This window comes from Bubalus kerabau, chromosome 1, assembly GCF_029407905.1.
Source record: "Bubalus kerabau isolate K-KA32 ecotype Philippines breed swamp buffalo chromosome 1, PCC_UOA_SB_1v2, whole genome shotgun sequence".
NCBI classification, from domain to species: domain Eukaryota; kingdom Metazoa; phylum Chordata; class Mammalia; order Artiodactyla; family Bovidae; genus Bubalus; species Bubalus kerabau.
Window position 1 is genome coordinate 230,455,444 of NC_073624.1, and position 19,081 is coordinate 230,474,524.

Here is a 19,081-nt window from a genome sequence, read left to right on the forward strand (position 1 = left end):
TAACCCGCGTTGACTCAGTGAAGGAGAGAACTAGTGAGCGGGTCTCTTGGCCTCTGTGCAGACACAGGCCAACCTATTCGCTTGTTTGTGGGGCATGGAGGATGAGGACCTGCTGTTACCTTCAGTTTTCTCCTGGCGTTGAACTTCTTCAGGCAGTCCACGGTCTCCTGTCTATGCATGCAGGAGGCCACGGTGGACCGGTGCTGGAGGAAGTAGGGGAGAGGTCTGTGAGTGGAAGGCAGGCCCACCCGAGGTCCCCCCACTCCCAGAATATCCTGTGGATGGGGTGGGTATCTTGTGAAGAACAGTTCTCTGTTCTAGGGGATGGTATAAACATCTTGGCACGAGATATTTGAAGCCTATTTAATAGCTCCCCCCACCAGTCATGGTGCCAACTCAGAATGCCTCCCACTGCCACTCTCCACCTGAGAACCACAGCAAGGTCGATCTCTTGAACTAAGCCCCCTCAGGCCCAGCATGGGCCTAAGGGGCAGCAGGCAGGTCCAGGACACTGTAAGGGTCTTGATCCTGAGGTCTGGAGGGATCCTCAGGAGGGGCTTTGCTGAGGAAGGCTCACCGAGATCCAGGGGTGTTTGAGGGCCTCAGCGGCCGTGATGCGTTTGGATGGGTTGATGGTCAGCATCTTATTGATCAGATCCTTGGCTTCCGGGGTAACGGTGTCCCATTCTGGTGACGGGAACTGGAAGGGGCAGAGGGGCCAAGTTTGCCCAGCCTACCCCAGGCCACCCCTGCGATCCCCCAGCCCCTGACTGGCAGGGGAGCAGGCAGGGGTCCTACTGCCCGTCCATTCGGGCATCCACAACCAGGAGTTGGGGCAAGGTCCCCTGACCCCGGGACAAATCAGGGCAATGGCGGGGGGAAAGGAGGCCTCCCTCTGCTCTTCTGAGGCCCTGCCTTATCTGGAGAGCAGCAGGCCAGTGGTGACAGCCCAGACTTCAGAATCGGAAGGTTGGGTTCAAGTCCCAGCTCTGCCTCCTGGGCTGTGTGACCTTGGACAAGTCACCTTGGACATGTGACCCCTCAAGCTATCCCTAGAGATGTTGTAAGGATTAAATATGATATAAAATGCACGGCACATGGCTCAATAGGTATCAGCTGTGCAGAAAAGCAGTATACTTGGTAGGCAGAAGCATGGACACTAAAGCCAGACTGCCTGGGTTCACTAAAGCCAGCTCTACCATTTCTTAGCTATGTGGTCTGGCCAGTTATTTAATTTCTCTGTGCCTCAGCTTCCCTATCTGTAAAAAAGCAGTATTAACAGTACCTATGTCATGATTGGTATGAAGATTATAATAAGAGAAAGCATTTAGAAGACTGCTACGTGTGTCAGCTATTATTACTGTCTATCTATATACATACAATATATAATTGTGTGTGTATAACTATGCAGAGATAATCTGGCTTCTGGGGCCTGCCCCCTCTATATCTCACCCTACTTTTGTGCTGATTCTGCCTCCTGGGGCCCCATGAACTAAATCCCCATCACTTAGATGCTCCAATCACTAGCATGGCCAGTTCATTGTCTGGCCCCAGTCAGCCCTCAGGCTCCACCTGCTGGTCACCCCCACCCCATAGCTAGAGAGTGGCAGGAGGGCAGGAGGGAGGCGTCCTTGGGTCTCCGGCCTCACTGGGCCATGACTTCCACTGGACGGGACCCAGGGGCTGGCAAGGAGGCTGGAGACAGGAGCACCACTCACATCATAGGCGCCAGCTTTGATCTGCTGGTACAGGCGATGCTGGTCCTCATCCCAGAATGGGGGGTACCCCACCAGCAGGATGTACAGGATGACCCCTGGGGAGAGGACCAGGAGAAGCTTGAGCCCCAGGAATAGGAGGGACAGAGGGCACGTGGAGGAGAGTGATGGGAAATGAGAGAGAGTGCACCAGAGGGCAGGCAGCCAGGGGAACGGAGGGGCCTTCAGATGGACTCACCGCAGGCCCACAGGTCCACGGGCTTCCCATACGGGTCCTTCCGCAGCACTTCTGGGGAGAGGTATCCAGGTGTCCCTGCGAACCCTGCTCCCCAGACACACAGACAGGCAGACACATACACAGAGGTTGGCACGTAAGTAACTGGGAACAAGATCCTGCTGGAAGAGGGATAAGGCTGCCCTGGAGACGGGGAAAACACCCCCTGCCCCCAGAGCCAGCCAAGAGCTGGAAGCCCTGACCTGGTAAGACAGCAACACCTCTAGACCAGGGTGGACAAGGGCAGAGTACGCGGTCACCACCTGCCTTGAGAGCCTCATGGCACTGATCCATCCCAGGGTCCTTCCCACAGGGCCCTGCCTCAGAGTCACAGATTTCTGGCAGAACCCTTCCAGAAGCCTCCACCAGTCAAGTGCTGGTGGTCCTCGAGATGAAAGGTCCTGGCCTGTCAGCACCAGATTGAGCTGAACCCTCACCCACTCCCCTCTCCCTCCAGGATCTGGTCCTGGGGTGGCAGGAGGCCTATCCCGAACACTGGCTTTGTCCTAAGTCCCTTAGGTAGGTCCCTTTTCCTTTGGGGCCTCAGTTTCCTCATCTGTGAAACAAGGGATTAGGGATTTGTATCCTAAACACCTCCCAGCACTGTTGGGAGAACTACTTAAAAAAATGGACACCCAAAATGTTTTGGTAAGTTACTGTGAGAATAGTTCCTATTAAGGAGTATGTATGCTAAGCAAGGGAGAAAGCAATGGCACCCCACTCCAGTACTCTTGCCTGGAAAATCCCATAGATGGAGGAGCCTGGTAGGCTGCAGTCCATGAGGTCGCTAAGAGTCGGACACGACTGAGCGACTTCACTTTCACTCTTCACTTTCATGCATTGGAGAAGGAAATGGCAACCCACTCCAGTGTTCTTGCCTGGAGAATCCCAGGGATGGGGGACCCTGGCGGGCTGCCGTCTATGGGGTCGCACAGAGTCGGACACGACTGAAGTGACTTAGCAGCAGCGGCAGCATGCTAAGCAAGACTGAGAACTTTCCATGCCAGATCTCATTTAATCTTCACACAGTCCCAAGGAACATACTTTTATTATCCCCATTTTACAGACGAGGAAATGAAGTCTCAGAGAAATGACTCACTCAAAGTCATACGCCTTGTAAATAGCACAGTCAGGATATGAACCCAGAGAGCTCAAGCTCCTAACCACTGATCAACATTGCTCACTAAAAAGTATTCCCAGATAGCTGAAAGGACTCAATTACGCCAAAATCTCAAGAGCATGCTGGGTCAGTTGACTCCACCCCTTTTAATTTCCTTTGACCTATTCTTAGTTTCTTAGCCCCCGTTCCTCATCAGTAAAATCAAGATGATAATCTAGCACCCAGGCTGCTGGGGAACTCACCGAAGCCCCCAGCCGACGGTGTTGGATGCCCGTGTAAAGAAGTCAGGTACTGTTTTAATGACAACCAAGTCCCAGGCCTGGACCCCAGGGAGCTAGGATGGGCAATAACCACTGATGCAAAGAGTCTGGGTAAGGAGCCCTCTGCTCCCTGAGCCCTGGCTGGAGCAATAGCCACCTCCAACCAGCCCCCGCTCGGGCAGAGAGTTCCTAGAGGCCGATGTGTCAACTCAAGGCTGGCTGCCAAACCCCTGCCACCCTCTTCCCCCACTCACCAAACCATGCCTGCTGCTCGCCCTCTACCTCTATGGCCAGGCCAAAGTCTGCCAGCTTCACCGCAGCGCCCTTGAGCTTGGAGGCCAGCAACAGGTTCTCCGGCTTCCCAGGACCAGAGAGAAGAGGAAACGTGGGAGAGGAAGAAGTCAGGGGACAGTGAGCAGATTCAGAATCTCACCTCCAGAGATCTGGGTTTTCAGGAGGAGCAGCTGAGCGATCCAGAGGCTCCCTGTCCCTGCCTCCCTCCAGCCCCAACCACAGGACCCCTGCACTTTCCAGAGACGGGACTACCCCACTGCAGCCCTCCATCTGCTGCAAACGGAAGACCATTTTTCAGCCTGCTAACCCCTCCTTCAGCTTCCAGCAGGGTTTGGTTCTGGGGCTGAGGTGGAGTTGGGCAGTGCTTCTACTATACGCCAGTCACTGGGCTAAGGGTTTTGCATACATCATTCGATTTGTCATCCCAACAATCCTTTAGGGTAAGCATTCTCCTCCAGTGGCCTCCTTACATCCTCAGAGACAGTCACTCTCGTTCCACCTCAGGGCCTTTGTACTTCCTGCTCCCCTTGCGTGATTTGCTCTCCCTCTGAGCTTCACAGGTGTGGCTCCTTCTCATCATCCAGCTTTCACCATGTCACCTCCTTCAAGAAGCCCTCCATGACTACTCTATCTAAAGGAGGAGTTACCAGGTATCTTCTGTCTTAGCAGCTTGTTGTTACCTTCATAGATCTCATCACAATTTCTAAGTGTTTTCCCATCTGTTTATGTGCTTATTCATTATCTGTTACCTCTGTGCAATATGAGTTTCTGTCCACCAATGTATCTCGGAGAAGGCAATGGCACCCCACTCCAGTACTCCTGTCTGGAAAATCCCACGGATGGAGGAGCCTGGTAGGCTGCATCTGTCACCTCTGTGCAATATGAGTTCTGTCCACCAATGTATCACTAGCACCCAAAACAGTGGGCAGCACATAGCAGGCACTGAAGTATGTATGAAAATAAGGAAACTGGGGTTCAGAGAGGGTAAGTCACTTGATCGAGGTCACACAGCTGGTGATGATAGAACCAGATCGAGGCACAGTCTGGCTAGAGATGTGCTCTGAGCCCCTCCAGACTGATTGCTGCAGGGCCTCCTACGTGCCACCTGTCCTATGGAGGCATGAAGGCTACCATCTTCTGCTGAGTCTGAGGACAGAAAATCCTTCTCAGGACAGAGAGGTAGTTAGCATGGGGACTTTCTAGTTAGAAAGCCCTAGCTTCTGATCCCAGTGCTGCCATTCTATGCTATGGAACTTGGGTAAATTCATTTCACTTCTCTGGCCTCAGTTTCTTCTCCAAAAGTGGGAATAATGACTACTTCATGGGGTGGCATATGGATTAATTGCACTAAATCCCTGTAAAGCATTTCCCAGTGTCCTACAAGTGTTTGATAGGCATCAGTACTCATACTTTTTGTTTGTAGATGGGGGGTGTGGGCTCCCAGTCTCTGCAGACAGCTGATTTCCTCTGACCCGCTTTCCCACTAGAACTTAGGAGGGGTTCCACATCCGACCTTTCACTGCCCAAAGCTAGGCAGGACGCAAACAAGTATAGCTCCATCTGCCCCTGGTTAAGGCCTCTTTGGTCCTCTGGGGACTGTGTTCCCAGCATGTCCTGGGTCTTGGTAGCTGTTCTGCCCTGATTTGATGAATGCGCCACTAATTAATCTACCCAGAGTGGCCTAAATTTGTGCTGCCTCTCTCCCTGTTCCTCCTCTCGGGCAGGGGCTGTGGTTATAATGGGAACAGGCCCCTGGGGAGAGCTGCCCTGCAATCTGGCCAGAGACCCTCTCTGCATGCACACTTGCCTTCAGGTCTAGACTGAGACACGGGGAGCTCACCTGGGCTCAGGTGCGGAGCCACAGATGGCTCGTGAACGTCAAGGGTGAGCAGGGGTTCTGGTCAGAGCACTGCCTGACAGAGAGGGGTCTGGGCTGACAGGAGGAGGGCCAGGGAGGGGCCAGGACGAGGAAGGCTTGGGAATTCCATCAGGGGGAATGGAGAACAGCCTGCAGAAGCCTCAGGAGCTACTGCAAAGCCACCCACGAGCCACGAGCCTCCAAGGCTTCTCTGTGCTGGGGGCTTGACCTCTGTGTGACCCCAAAGGGTAGAACTGGGGTTCACAGGTGAAGCCCCCAGCATGGGGAAAGACTGGAGGAACATTTCCTAACAGTTCAAGGGGCTACCTCATAAAAAGTGAGCTCATAGTCCCCAAAAGTCAAAAAGCAGACGGTTGATGGACACCCAGCAGGGTCACCTAGAAGGGGCTGCTACAGAAGCAGGAGGTGCGGTCAGTGGCTTTTTAGCCCCAGCCCAGTGAGGGCAGGGGACCTGGGGTCAGGAGGCCAGGGCTCCAGCCCTAGCTCAGGCACAAGTGAACTGCATGTTCTCGGGAAAACCCCTTGGACTCTTTGGGCCTTTGTTTCCTGCTCTGCAAAATGGAGATGATGTTAGGCAGCTACCAGTCACTGATGCTGTGAGGCCCAGCAGAGGAGCACCATGAAGCTGTGCTGACTGGGCCAGGCTGTGCAGCCAGGGCCAAGCCTACACCTGCATCTGCTTAGTCCTGCTCATCTCAAGTGGGAAGAGGCAGGACTCGGAAGGCCTCAAAGCCTGCTTTCCTACCCATCACTCCCTTCCAGAGACCGGAAGCAAGACTAACAACACCTCTACGTTCCGGGCACTGTGCTGTCCTCCTTTGACATCCTCACTGACCCTGTACCGAGGTTGCTATGGCAACCCCCACTATAATGAAGCGGAGGCCTTGCAGCTAGAAAGTGGCCTCGCTGGAATCTGGACCCCCCCCAGAGCCAGCCTTGCCAGTCTAGCCGCCTCTCACCTGGCCTGGGACTGGGAGTCGGGAGACCTGGGTCCCGAGTGCAGATGCCCTGCTTCCCTGAGCTCAGTTTCCTCATCTGAAGAGTGGGGAAAAATTTTCCCACGCAGCCCAACTCAGGAAAGCTAACGGGGCTATGATAACGACACTGGCTCTGCAGGTTGAGGGAGGGGCTGGGCGCAAATGAGCAGGCTCCTGGTGAGCCGGCCGCTAGGGGCGGGGGTGGGGAGGGTCACTGACCTTCAGGTCCCGATGCACCACCCCCATCTGGTGGCAGTGCAGCACGGCCTCCAGGATCTGCTGGATGCAGTGACTGGGGAGAGAGAGGGAGGGGCGGGGGGTGAGGGCGGGCCTCCCCTGGGAGGCCCCAGGAGGGAGTGCCCTGCCCCCGGGCGCCGCAGCCAGGCTGCACCTCTCACTCACCTGGCATCCGCCTCACTGTAATACTCCCGGGCCACGATGTCTTCAAACAGCTCCCCGCCGGTGACGCTGGGGAGACAGGCACAGAGTCACCCTCCCACAAAGGTCCCAGGTGCCGCGTCTTTTGGAAGAGTCTCCAGAAAGTTAAGGATGGGGCCCAGGGACCTCAGAAGCTCAGCCCCAAAGGGAGGGGCCCCAGAGGCCACGGGGATGCCCTCTGGTATAACTCCCTTCCTGACTTCCAGTCCACCTCCCCTCCATCCTCAGCTTTCTCCTCCACCAAAGCCAGGCTGAGGTCAGGACAGGGGGTAGAACACTCAGAACATGTCGCTATGATTCATCAGGCTCTTGGAAATCCAAGGGCTGGAGCTTTTTGTTGTTGTTGTTTTTTAATAGACTTTTTTAAAGAGTAGCTTTAGGTTCCCATCAAAATTGAGCCAAAGGTACAGAGATTTCCAATAGCCCACTGCCCCCCGCCCACTCCCCGGCCCCAGCCATGCACAGCCTCCCCCACTGTCTCAAGTGCTGTTCTTTACAGATGAGGCCAAGAACCACTGAGGCCTCTCAGTTCGTGATTGCTTTTCATTCAATTGCCTGGCTTTAAAAACTTTAAATTTATTCTGAAAGGAAACTTCATAGCACCACTAGAAATGGAAAACCAGCATCACTGGCCACAAATAGAAGCAAAACTAAATATATGATGATGAAAGTTAAAAGTGTTTGTTGGTGTGTCAGGAAAACCAGCCTGCACTGCTTGGGTGGCAGGCCTACCACGTTTTGGGAAACTCTATCAGAAGAGAGAATTCAGCCCAATCTGGGGGCTATGGGGACACTTCAAACCAAGGGACCCAGTGGAGTCACCCCTGCCAGGGCTGTCCCCATCCCCACTGGACACCCCAGGGTGAGGCCAAACTTACAGGTCAAAGATCAGGTAATGGTGTCCCTCCTCAGAGATGCTGTCATGGAGCCGGACTGCAGGAGGGGCCAAGGTAGCTGGTTATGCAGGACTCAAGGCTCCCCACTCACGCCCCTCTCACCCCTCAAATAGCCAACATTCCAATTTCTCTGAAAGTCACTGAGCTCAAGCCAGTTACGAGGTGCTTTGACAAAGCATGAACAAAGGCTCACCTCTGTTGTGTAGTCGCTCAGTCATATCTGACTCTTTGCAACCCCATGGACCCCAGAAGAGCCTTCCAGGTTCTTCTGTCCAAGGGATTCTCCAGGCAAGAATACTGGAGTGGGTTGCCATTTCCTACTGCAGGGGATCTTCCCAACCCAGGGATTGAACCCACATCTCCTGCATTAGCAGGTGGATCCTTTACTGTCTTAGCTATCAGGGAAGCCTTCACTGACCTCAGGCATCACCCAAAGAAGCCTGAGCATAAAGACAAAAGAACCCAGCTTTGGTCAGAGTTTAGTCCCCTTCCCTCTCCAACCTTCAGTTTCCCTGCTGGGCAGGCCAGGGTCATGGGAAGAGCCTGTGACTCAAATCTCTGCCACTTGCTAACTGTGCATCTTTGACCAAGTTGCTATACCTTTCTGAGCCTCTTTCCTTGCTTGGAGGGCTTCCCTGGTGGCTCAAATGGTAATGCGTCTGCCTGCAATGCAGGAGACCCAGGTTCCATCCCTGGGTTGGAAAGATCCCCTGGAGAAGGAAATGGCAACCCACTCCAGTACTCTGGCCTGGAAAATTCTATGGACAGAGGAGCCTGGTAGGCTACAGTCCATGGGGTCACAAAGAGTCAGACATGACTTCACTTTCCTTGTTTGGACAATGAGAATGAAACTCCTGGAACTGCAGGCTTGTTGTGAGAATTCCATGAGGCACATAATCCATGTTGACTCAGTGCTGGCCCTGCGCTAATGGCGCTCCTCTGCTTCCAGGTCTGAAGAGATAACAGAGCTTGTGGACGAGGGAATGACAGCAATCCCAGAGTTCTGGCCTGCTGAGAAACTGTCATCTTTTCATACCTCATTTACCAAGAACAGAGGCAAAGCTCCCAGGAGCCCAGAGCTTCCAAAATTACCCCCTAAGCTTCTTTCAAAAAAAAAAAAGGAGGGAGAGCCCAAGGCCTGGGGCTGACTCTAGGGGGCCTGCACCCTGCCAGCCAAGGGCAAGTTCTCCCAGGTCAAGTTCATGTCCTCCCTGTACCACAACCTAAACAGGTCCATGGGCAGGGGGGAGGGTGGGCTCAGAGTTATGGTACATCACACAATGGAAAATGTTAAAATAATGCAGCAGTTCTTTATTCACTAGTTCGGAATCATATCTAAATCTTGTTGTTTGGTGAAAGAGCAAAGCAGTATGCACAGTCCTTTCTAAAAAGGAGGCTACATTTCAGCTTGGGTATGGCGTTCGTCTCTCTGGAATGATCCAGCGATGTGGGCACTGAGGTGGCCTTGGGGAAGGGAATTAGGACAGCTGGAGTTGTGGGCGGGTGAGACTTTTCACTGTAAGCCCCAGTGCCATCTGAATTTCTGCCACATACAATATTGAGTCCCTTAAAGCATATGGCCCTCATGTCGCTGTTCAGTTGCTCAGTCGTGTCCAACTCTTTGTGACCCCATGAAATGCAACATGCCAGGCTTCTCTGTCCCTTCACTATCTCCCGGAGTTTGCTCAAACTTGTGTCCATCGAGTTGGTGATACCATCCAACCATCTCATCCTCTGTCGTCCCCTTCTCCTCCTGCCTTCAATCTTTCCCAGCATCAAGGTCTTTTCCAATGCTTCAGCTCTTTACATCAGGTGGCCAAAGTATTCTCCGCATAAAGTTTGGAGAGTGGGTGCCTCCACAGATGGGGACCCGAGATGGAGGATGAAGGGATACAAATGTAAATAAAATGTTTTTTAAAATCTTAAATGTATATATTTATAAATAATGACTGAAAGATGCTTTTAAACTATTTTAAAGCAAAACTAAAAACTAAGTAGCCTGAGTATGTATAATTTAATCCTGCTTTAATTTTTTAATCAACATTTTATAATAAAAAATTTCAAAATACAGTCAAGTGAATACCTACGTACATACTACTTGCTGCTGCTGCTGCTGCTAAGTCACTTCAGTCGTGTCTGACTCTGTGCGATCCCATAGATGGCAGCCCACCAGGCTCCCCTGTCCCTGGGATTCTCTAGGCAAGAACACTGGAGTGGGTTGCCATTTCCTTCTCCAATGCATGAAAGTGAAAGTGAAGTCGCTCAGTCGTGTCCGACTCTTAACGACTCCATGGACTGCAGCCTACCAGGCTCCTCCGTCCATGGGATTTTCCAGGCAAGAGTCCTGGAGTGGGGTGCCATTGACCACCTAGATTCTGTTATTAGTGTTTTCTCATATGTGTGTGCATGCTCAGTCTCTCAGTCATGTCTGATTCACTGTGACTCCATGGACTGTAGCCTGCCAGGGTCCTGTGTCTGTGGGGTTTCCCAAGCAAGGTTACTGAAGTGGGTTGTCATTTCCTACTCCATTTCTTATATATGCCTTACTACATTTCTATCCATCCCTTCATCCTTCAATCTATTTCAACTTTTAAGTGCACTTCAAAGCAAAAATAGACTTTTGAAACGTATGTGTGTTTTGAACTGAGCACCTTATATTTTGTGTGTGCAGAATCTGAAAGCCCTATTTTGGTGCCCTGCTCAGACCTCCTGTAGGAAGATGGTACAGCCATCCTGCAGCTGCTGGGGGGTTGGCTAACCATGTGCAGGTTTCCTCCTTCTCTGGAGAACTGCCCACTGCTGATGGAACTGCCCACCTTGCCCACAAGGTTACCTACAGCCTTCAGGCAATGATGAACTAATGTGGGGAGGCAGAGGCCATGCAAAGGGCCAGTCTGCCTTAAAGGAGGGACAGCTCTAAGACATGGTTTATGTTCCAGAGGCCTCCCCACTGCCTCTCCACCTGGGATCAGGTCAGAGTTCGACTTGACCTGAAGCCACATCTCCGCTTGGTTCCTTTCCCCTTCCTCCATCCCACTTCTCGCTAGCCTTACAGGTCTCCCCTGGGAGCACGCCCTCATGTTCCCACACACATCTGAATCCTTGCCTCAGGCTCTGCTTGTAGGAAACCTGACCTGATATGTTTTAGGGAGCTACAGACATCAGATACCACATGGATGTATACATCATCAATGTTAGCTCCAGATGCTGAGATTCTAGGAGATACTTTAAAATTATTTGTTTTATCATTTAGCTACCATAAACTTGCTTTAATAGTGTACCAAGATAAAGTTTTGAGAAAGACCCTTTACTCCAAAAGGTTTCTTCAGGAGCAAATTCCTTCTCCTCTACGCTGCTCAGGTGTTTGAGGTTTTAACTCCTTTTGTGTGTGTGTGTGTGTGTGTGTGTGATTGTGAGAATCTCTGAGAAGCCAAGCTGCATCCAGAACCATCTCAAGAAAGGGCTTTTAGAACCAGGTCAACAGCCATTTGGGAGGAGCTCCAAGAAGACTAGGGTTCCCTCTGGCCAGAAGCCTCAGCCTCTTTTAGAGAAGGTCCTCAGGGCTCAGGGAAATGGACAAAATGGGAGAGAGTGTCTCCAGAGCTTCCTCTAGCTCCGATGGTGCTTTTGTGCTGATTTTGAAGGCTGGCCCTGTGAGCAGGGGGATATGGGCTGGATTCCAGTCCCCACCTGTGGGATGATCCTGAAGTTGGCTTCAGTCCCCAAGAGGTGGCTAAATCTTGGCTCAGGGCACAGGAGACAGGATTCCTCATTTCAGTGCTGTTTTCATGCACAAAACCTCTCTTCCTGTGGTTGGAGGCCACCCTGAGGAAAAACTCAGCCTAGAGCCCAAGAGAGGCAAGGATTCAAAGGCTATGGCCTATGTGACAGTATCACTGCCTGGTGGGGAGACTGGCATGTCTGTGCTCATGGACTTATGCTGTCTCTGTCACAGAACAAACAAATCTGTAACCTAGTTTTCATTTGAGTAGCTGGATTCATGAACTTCTGACATTCTGTCCTATTTCCAACAGTTACAATTTCTTTCTCAGAAATTGAAGGGTCATACTTGTTCCTCTGGCCACTGCCCCCAACAAGACACCCCTGATGGTCACAGAAGGACTGAGAACATGGGCTCTGCAGTCAGACTCTCTGACTCTGCTTACCAGCTCCACCTCTTAGAAGCTGTGTGACTCTGGGCAAGTTATGTAACCTCTCTGAGCCTCCTTTCCTAGCAGCAGGGCCAATACTACCACCCTGGACTGGTGTCAGGACTTAACTCAAGATGCCAGTAAGGCGCTCAACGGTGCTTGGCACTAGGAAGAACTTAATAAATGAAGACATCGCCATCTTCATCACTAACCTCACTTCCCTCTGCCACCCCATATCACCTGCTAAACTCTCAGGTTATCTCCTCCTGCTCCTTGGGTGGCTTTTAAGGTGTGGGTGGGGGTCCACTTCATCAGCAGGTGCTAATGGTACAGAGAGCAGAGTGCTGTCCTCCCTGAAGCAAGATCTAGGAGGGAAATGCTTTGTGTATGGTGCAGCTTGTTCCCCCTGTCCTGAGCCAGCGACCTCCCTGACTTTGTCTCTTAGGGCTAGGCTGTGGCCACACACGGGCAGAGAGCAGTGAGCTTGGCTGGGATCACTAAGCAGGCTGAATAGTGTAGTTTCTTTGGGCACAGACCCACTTCTCAGGTTCTATAGCCACATCTGGACCGATCTGCACTCTTTTGGACAGATTACAACTACTTTGAACTGAGGTGCTTGGAGGCTCAGAAAGTGGTACCCTCCAAGGACCCTTCCAGCCTTGACAATAGCTTTAGGTTCTTCCAACCATCTTCTTGTTCTGGATCTCAGCTCTGCTCTCTACTTCCCTGTCCATCAGCTACCCCACTCCTCTCCCACCCTCATTTCTTCCACATGTCCTCAGAGACTAGCAGAGGCCTTGGCACATGGTGGGGTCTCGGATGTCCTTGACATCAGGTCAACGAATGAAGGAGTCATAACTCAAGTGATGATGATAATGAAGACTATGGCTGCCATTTCTGAGATTCTACCACCTGCCAGGCTTGTGCTAAGTACTTTACTTTCAACATCTCACTTAACCCTCACAACAGCTCTAGAAAGTGGGTACCATGATTATCCTTATTTCACAGAAGAAGGTACTAAGTCTGAGAAGTTTGTAGCCTGCCCAAGCTCAGATACCAAATGAAAGGTAGAATTTGGATTTGAACCCATGTGTGTCTGACTGAAAATTCCATTTTCTTAACCCGAATATTATATATAGTGCCCCAAACCAATGACTCAAAATCTTGATGGCTCGGAGGAATGAGAATCACACAAAGATTCAGGCAAAAGGTAAGTCTTTCGGCAAGGTTGTTCTATTGGAGGGTGTAGATTGAGAAAGGATGGAGCAGCTAAATGATCCATAGCCCTTCCCTGGGGCCTGTCATTGTGCTATGCTTTGTTTGATCATCATAAGCCTACAAGGTATCTATCATTCCCATTTTCCAGATGAGAAAACGGAACTTCAGAGCAGTTAAGCAACATGTCCTGGGTTACACAGCAATTAAGCAGCAAACCCAGGATCTGACTGTAGAATGTCAGCCCCAGAGCCCATAACTTACTGCTCCCTGCTAGAGCTGGGAATGAGCGACTGAAGGATGAGGAAGTGTTGACGGGAGAGGACTGCAACAGCGCAGTGACACGCGCATGCGCACGCGCACACACACCCCATCTCCCTCTTCCAGGATTAATGGGCTTTCTAAGACCCGTGGAATTCTACAATCAAAGACCACTCACGACTCCCTCCATTGTACAGTTGGGGAGCTGGAGGCCGGCCCAGATTGGGCAGGAACTGCCCATGGTCATAAGCAGGTCAGGGGCCAACCAGGGCGGCTCCCCGCCAGCCGCCTTGCTGCCCCTTCTCTGACTCTAGCCCCAAGCCTCCAGCTGCTGTCTGTGCGGCTCTGTTCCTTTCCCCAGGCATGGGGAAGGGGAGGTGCCTTATGGGTATAAATAGCAGATGGAGATGCTACTCTTCTGCAGAGGAGTTAACTGTTGGGGCCCTGGACACAGAGAGATGCTTCCCTCCTAAGGGAGAAGGCGTGGTAGCTGTCAGAGTTGGAATGTTCCTTACAGAGCACCTAGATCTTGCCGCCTAAGTGTGACTGGTGAGCCAGCAGCTTTGGCATCACTTCACAGTGTGTTAGGAATGCAGACCCTCAGGCCCCACCCGGACCCACTCAACTAGAATCTACCTTTTAACCAGATGCCCAGTTGGTCCAGACAGCTCTCTCCTTGCGAAGATGGGAGAAAGCAGCTCAGAGAGGGTAGTGCTCCTACCCAAGGTCACACAGCCATTCCCTGACAGAACTATATCTAGAATCTGCATTCCCTCCCCATCATGACTCAGAGCCCTGCCACACAGTGATACAGCCCCTCAGCTGTGCAGGGACAGGGGAAGGGAGGTCAGGCAGCCAGGTCCTATTTCAGAGCCATCCTGCCTGCCCTGGGCGCAGCCACTCCATGCAGCCTGCGTTCAGTCCACTCTGGGGCAGGGGCCACCATGGGGCTGGCCTGGAGAGACTGGCACCGCAGGTCCACGCAGGTGAGAAGGGCCATGGTGCCAGGCTGACTCAGCATGGGAGTGGGCTTGGGGAGTGGGCTACACTGGTCAAGGCTAAGCCTGTCCTATTTTCGTCTCTCAGAGCTTCGGAAGTTTTCCTGAAACAGCTTTTCTGAAGGAGGCTGCTGGCAGCGTGGGCTGGGAGGAAGGGCCCCTTCTTCACCTTCCCCCCAACCAAGCTGCTTGCTGAGGAGTATGGAAACCATGAAAGACACCCCCTTTCCCACCTCTATTTGCTGCCATCCCCAAGAAGAGAGCAGCTGTCCCCTTCCCTCAACAAACACCCACCAGGGCAGGCAGGGGAGCTGGGCCAGGGCCCACCCATACCCCTCGCCCATCCCCCATGCTCACCGATGTTGGGGTGCTTCAGCAGGCGGCAGATGCGGGCTTCACGCTCCAGCTTCTGGTGGTCTGAAACACACAGATGCCCAGATGAGTCCAGGGGAGGGAGGCATCTTCACCCACCCCATCTCTCCCTCCTCATAGCCTCTAATGACCTCTCCCTCCCAGGGCCTGGGCAAGCTCAGCTGGCAGAGCCTCTGGGTTCTCCAAGAAGGCAGTGGGATGCAGCAGAAGAGAGACCCAGGCTGCAATGAGGCAGAAGTCCCTTCCCTGCTCTGGGTCTCGGTTTTCAGGGTTCTCAACCCAGGGGCATCTCCTGCCTGTATCAGAGCCAAACTCCAGGCAGCCTGGAACACCCCCACCCCCACATCAGGCTCCGACTGCCCTCCACCAGCCCTGCCCCTCCCACTGCACCTCCTCCTGTGGAACTGCTGAACCTCAGCTCTCCAGGCACGCCCTGCCCAGCCCTCTCACTCTGGGACCTTCACACACACGGTTCTCTCAGCTTGGAAAGCTCCCTCTCAGCCTCCCACCTGCTCTTCACTGGCCATCACTCACTCTTAGGCATCCTTGGATGTCACTCTCTCTGGCAGCACCCTGATTGCCAGCTGCTGGGGGCTCCTCCTTTGCGTTCCCAGGGCCCCTAGACAGCGCATGCCACTCTGTCTCAGGGATGTCGCTGTCCCTGAGGGCGAGGACTTGGTCTCTGTTGTACCCCTGGCATCTACCTAAATCCCTGGCCCATGGAAGGTGCTCAAGAAATAAATGAATGGGCTTCCCTGGTGGCTCAGTGGTAAAGAATCCGCCTGCCAATGCATGAGACATGGGTTCGATTCCTGAAGCAGGAAGATCCCACATGCCTCAGAGCAACTAAGCCCCCGTGCCACAACTATTGAGCCTGTGCTCTGGAACCTGGGAGCCACAACCAGTGAAGCCCAAGTGCCCTAAGCCCATGCTCCGTGACAAGAAAAGCCACTGCAATGAAAAGCCCTCACACCACAATTAGAGAATAGCCCCCGCTTTCCGAAGCTAGAAAAAGCCCGTGCAGCGATGAAGACCCAGCACAGCCAAAAGTAAATAAATAAATACAATTTTTTAAATACATAAATAAAAAGATGACTAAAGCTAAACCTTTAAAAAAAAAAAGAAGAAATAACTAAATGAAAGAACAAATGATTGAATAAACGAATCTTTCTAAGGGAGTAGGTATTCTCTGCAGGAGAAGGGTTGTATTAATTTACAGAAGATGCCTCCCGTGTGAGGAGTCAGCACCAAGGACACAGAGAGCCCCAAAGAATCTGCAGGGTAGTGGGGGCTTACCCAGAGATCTCTCACCTGCTTCCTGGGACTTCTGTCCAAATCCCCTAGATTTCCCTGCCCACCTGAGAGAGAGGCCTTGTTCAGGATCTGTACCCATGATCTCTGACTCTGAGACTGCTGAGCACAATCATACCGGTGACCCCATTCAGTCCTCCTGACAAGCCCAGGCTGTGGGCATCACTGTCCTTGTTTTAAACATTTTTCAATTTCCTTTGTGGTGCTTTTCTCACAATCTGGTATTTAATGCCTTAATTAAAAAAAAAAAAAAACCACCAGTATAATAGGAGCCAGTCACAAATACAGAATATCTACTATATGTCAGGTATTATGCAGAGCACTTTATACACATCTCAAGGCCTCCCAATAATCCTCTGAGGATAACATTACCGTTGTGCTGGCCTTACAGAGGAGGAAACAGAGGTCCAGAAAGGGTAAGTATCTGACTAAAAGTCACACTGCAGTGAGCAGTGGAACCACGCTTTGTATCCAGGTAGTCAGACTCCACGGGTGAGCTGTAAAACCCTGTCGGGGAGTTCCCCAGTGGCCAAGTGGTTAGGATTCTAGGCTTTCATTGCCACAGCTCAGCTTCATCCCCTGGTAGGGGAATTGAGATCCTGCAGGGCACGTGGCACAGCAAAGGAAAAAAAAAAAAAAAAAAAAACTCAAAAAATAAATAAATAAAAATAAAACTCAAAACCCAGTGTTGTCCTGGTCTCTACACCCTGACTCATCACTATCATCTTCATCTGTCTCCTATTCCCCAGTGGGAAAATTCAGGCCCACAGGAGGGAACTCACACAGACACCCAGTGGTGGAGCCAGGACTAGAACCCCACTCTCTGAATGGCCCCTCCAAGGAAGGTGGGCACCAGGGACGGTGATGAGGAGGAAGAAAATCCCAGCCCTGTCCCTAGGCTGCCAGCTTCCCTGTCCCCTCCCCTCTCTGTTAGCGGAATCACCAGCTGTCCTCCAAGGGCTGCAGAAACCAAGATCAATACTGAAATGTGGCTTTTCCATCTGCAAAGCAATTAAGTCCAATCCTCCTTCAGTAGAGTGTAAGCTCCACTCCCCAGCTGAAGGCAGCTGGAGGCTAGAGGGGGACGGCTGGCCCAGCTGGGCGTATCCTCGTTTCTCCTCCCTGTCTGTCTCCTTCCAAATCCTTCAGGGTAGGGAGGTGGAGGGGAAGGAAGGCTGATTCCCAGGAAAACGAGGGGGATCCCCATCCAGAGCTGGCCAAGAGCCCTCAGTAAGCAGAGGATGGCTGAACCCGCCCCAACTCCAGACCCTGCCCCCCACCCACCCATCCCCAGCAGAACCAAAAGCCAGGCAGCTCAAAGTTGGACCTATCAGAGGGGGCGAGGGGACTCCTGGCTCAGGCTACACATTCAGGGGACAAAGGACCTAAATCTAGAATTCTGAGGTTTTTCTCCATGTAAAGTCACCTGGGAGCAGAGTTACACTAACAGGATTGACAGAAGAAAACGCTGGTCACACAGCTTTAAACATGTGACTGGTTACCAGACATTACTACTGGAAATGCTAGGAACTGTTTTTATAAATCTTGTAATCATCTTGTGCATAGTACCATTACACTGCATTGCAACCTTCAGTGCTAAAAGCATTAATTTGTTGAATGTAAACATATACTTTATATGATAATTTTTGTAACTCGGTTTGAAATGTTTTCATTGTCTAATATGCAGGGAACCTCAAGAAATATAGGGACTGAGTTCCTCTTGACCTTTGAGGCCTTGTTCCGTTAAACAGTCTCTTGACAAAATCAAAGTAATCATCAATGTGGTCAAGCCTTGTTACAACTCAGAACTTTGAGGAACTACTCTTAAAGGCTTCCCCCAGGCCCCCAGTCAAGAGTTAAGAGGGTAGCCAAGGACTTCTTATTAAAATATAAATGAGATCCTGCCTTCAAACTTTCCAACAGCTTCCTAACATACTTATAATACAATCCAAACTCCTCAAAAACATCCAGAAAGACCCTGCAGGGTGCTGAGTTCTGCCTCATCTTGGCCTTGAAGCTCCCCCCACACTAGCCTCCTTTGTGGCCTCAGGCACTGCAAACTGCTTCCCACCTCAAGGCCTTTGCACCTGCTGTGCCCTCTGCCTGAAATACTCTTCTCCTGGGTCTTCTCGTGGCTGCCTCTTTCTCCTCAAGCAGGTCCCAGCACCATGTCACCTCCTTAGCTTTCCCAGCTGGCTTTTCCTCCAGCCCCATCACACCCCCATTACCCTGTCTTATTTTCTTTGTTAACACTCATCACTACTTGAAAATACCCAGCTTACTTGTGTGTTTAATGTTCTTTTCAGTCTCCCTCCCTAGAAAACAGGTGTGATGACAGCAAGACCTTGACTGTCGGTCTCTGCCATGTTCCGAGGACTCAGAGTCATACGCAGCTTGTCCAAATTCCCACACCCAAGAAGTAGCAGAGCTGGGATTTCAACCTGTGTTCATAATTACTGTACTGTATTGCCTCCTATTTTCATAATTGAGAAATCAATCCATCCAGTTCAGTGAAGTCCCATGATGGTGAGAGATCTGAGAGAAGCTAGTCTGCAGCCTCCTGCTTGGGCACCAGAAAGTCTTGCTCCCAATACCCATTGTGATAGATGCTTTGTGAATTTTCTCCCTCCCTCCCTGGGGGCAGACTTCCAGGGTGTTGGGGTTAAGGGGGCCAGGTCTGCCCAGAGCTCGGCAGGCAGTGGGTGGGTGGAAACTCTGGGGAGAGGTTCCTGGGACCAGACAGGACCCGCAGGGCATGACAGGGCAGAGCAGAACCTGGGGAAGCCTGAGGGCTCTGCCAGCAGAATGAGTGGGCTCCAGCAGGTATGTGGGCAGCGGGGTTCTGGCTAGAGGCATAGGAGCCAGGGCAGAAAATAGACCTCTAGTCTCAGATACTGGGCAGTTGGAGAAATAATCTGGA

General features: G+C 51.8%; 1 protein-coding gene across 1 annotated transcript in view; it reads right to left on the reverse strand.

Moving 5' to 3' along the window:
• The window catches only part of CAMK2A (calcium/calmodulin dependent protein kinase II alpha), a 64,465-nt gene that overhangs the window by 26,359 nt on the left and 19,025 nt on the right, over positions 1 to 19,081 (reverse strand). Inside the window, exons 3-11 of the mRNA XM_055558572.1 lie at positions 14,836 to 14,895; positions 7,836 to 7,890; positions 6,922 to 6,987; positions 6,739 to 6,811; positions 3,624 to 3,726; positions 1,954 to 2,037; positions 1,719 to 1,813; positions 578 to 700; positions 120 to 203 (exon numbers count right to left, since the gene is read on the reverse strand). Coding sequence (XP_055414547.1) covers positions 120 to 203; positions 578 to 700; positions 1,719 to 1,813; positions 1,954 to 2,037; positions 3,624 to 3,726; positions 6,739 to 6,811; positions 6,922 to 6,987; positions 7,836 to 7,890; positions 14,836 to 14,895 — 743 coding nt within the window. The remainder of the gene's footprint in view (positions 1 to 119; positions 204 to 577; positions 701 to 1,718; positions 1,814 to 1,953; positions 2,038 to 3,623; positions 3,727 to 6,738; positions 6,812 to 6,921; positions 6,988 to 7,835; positions 7,891 to 14,835; positions 14,896 to 19,081) is intronic.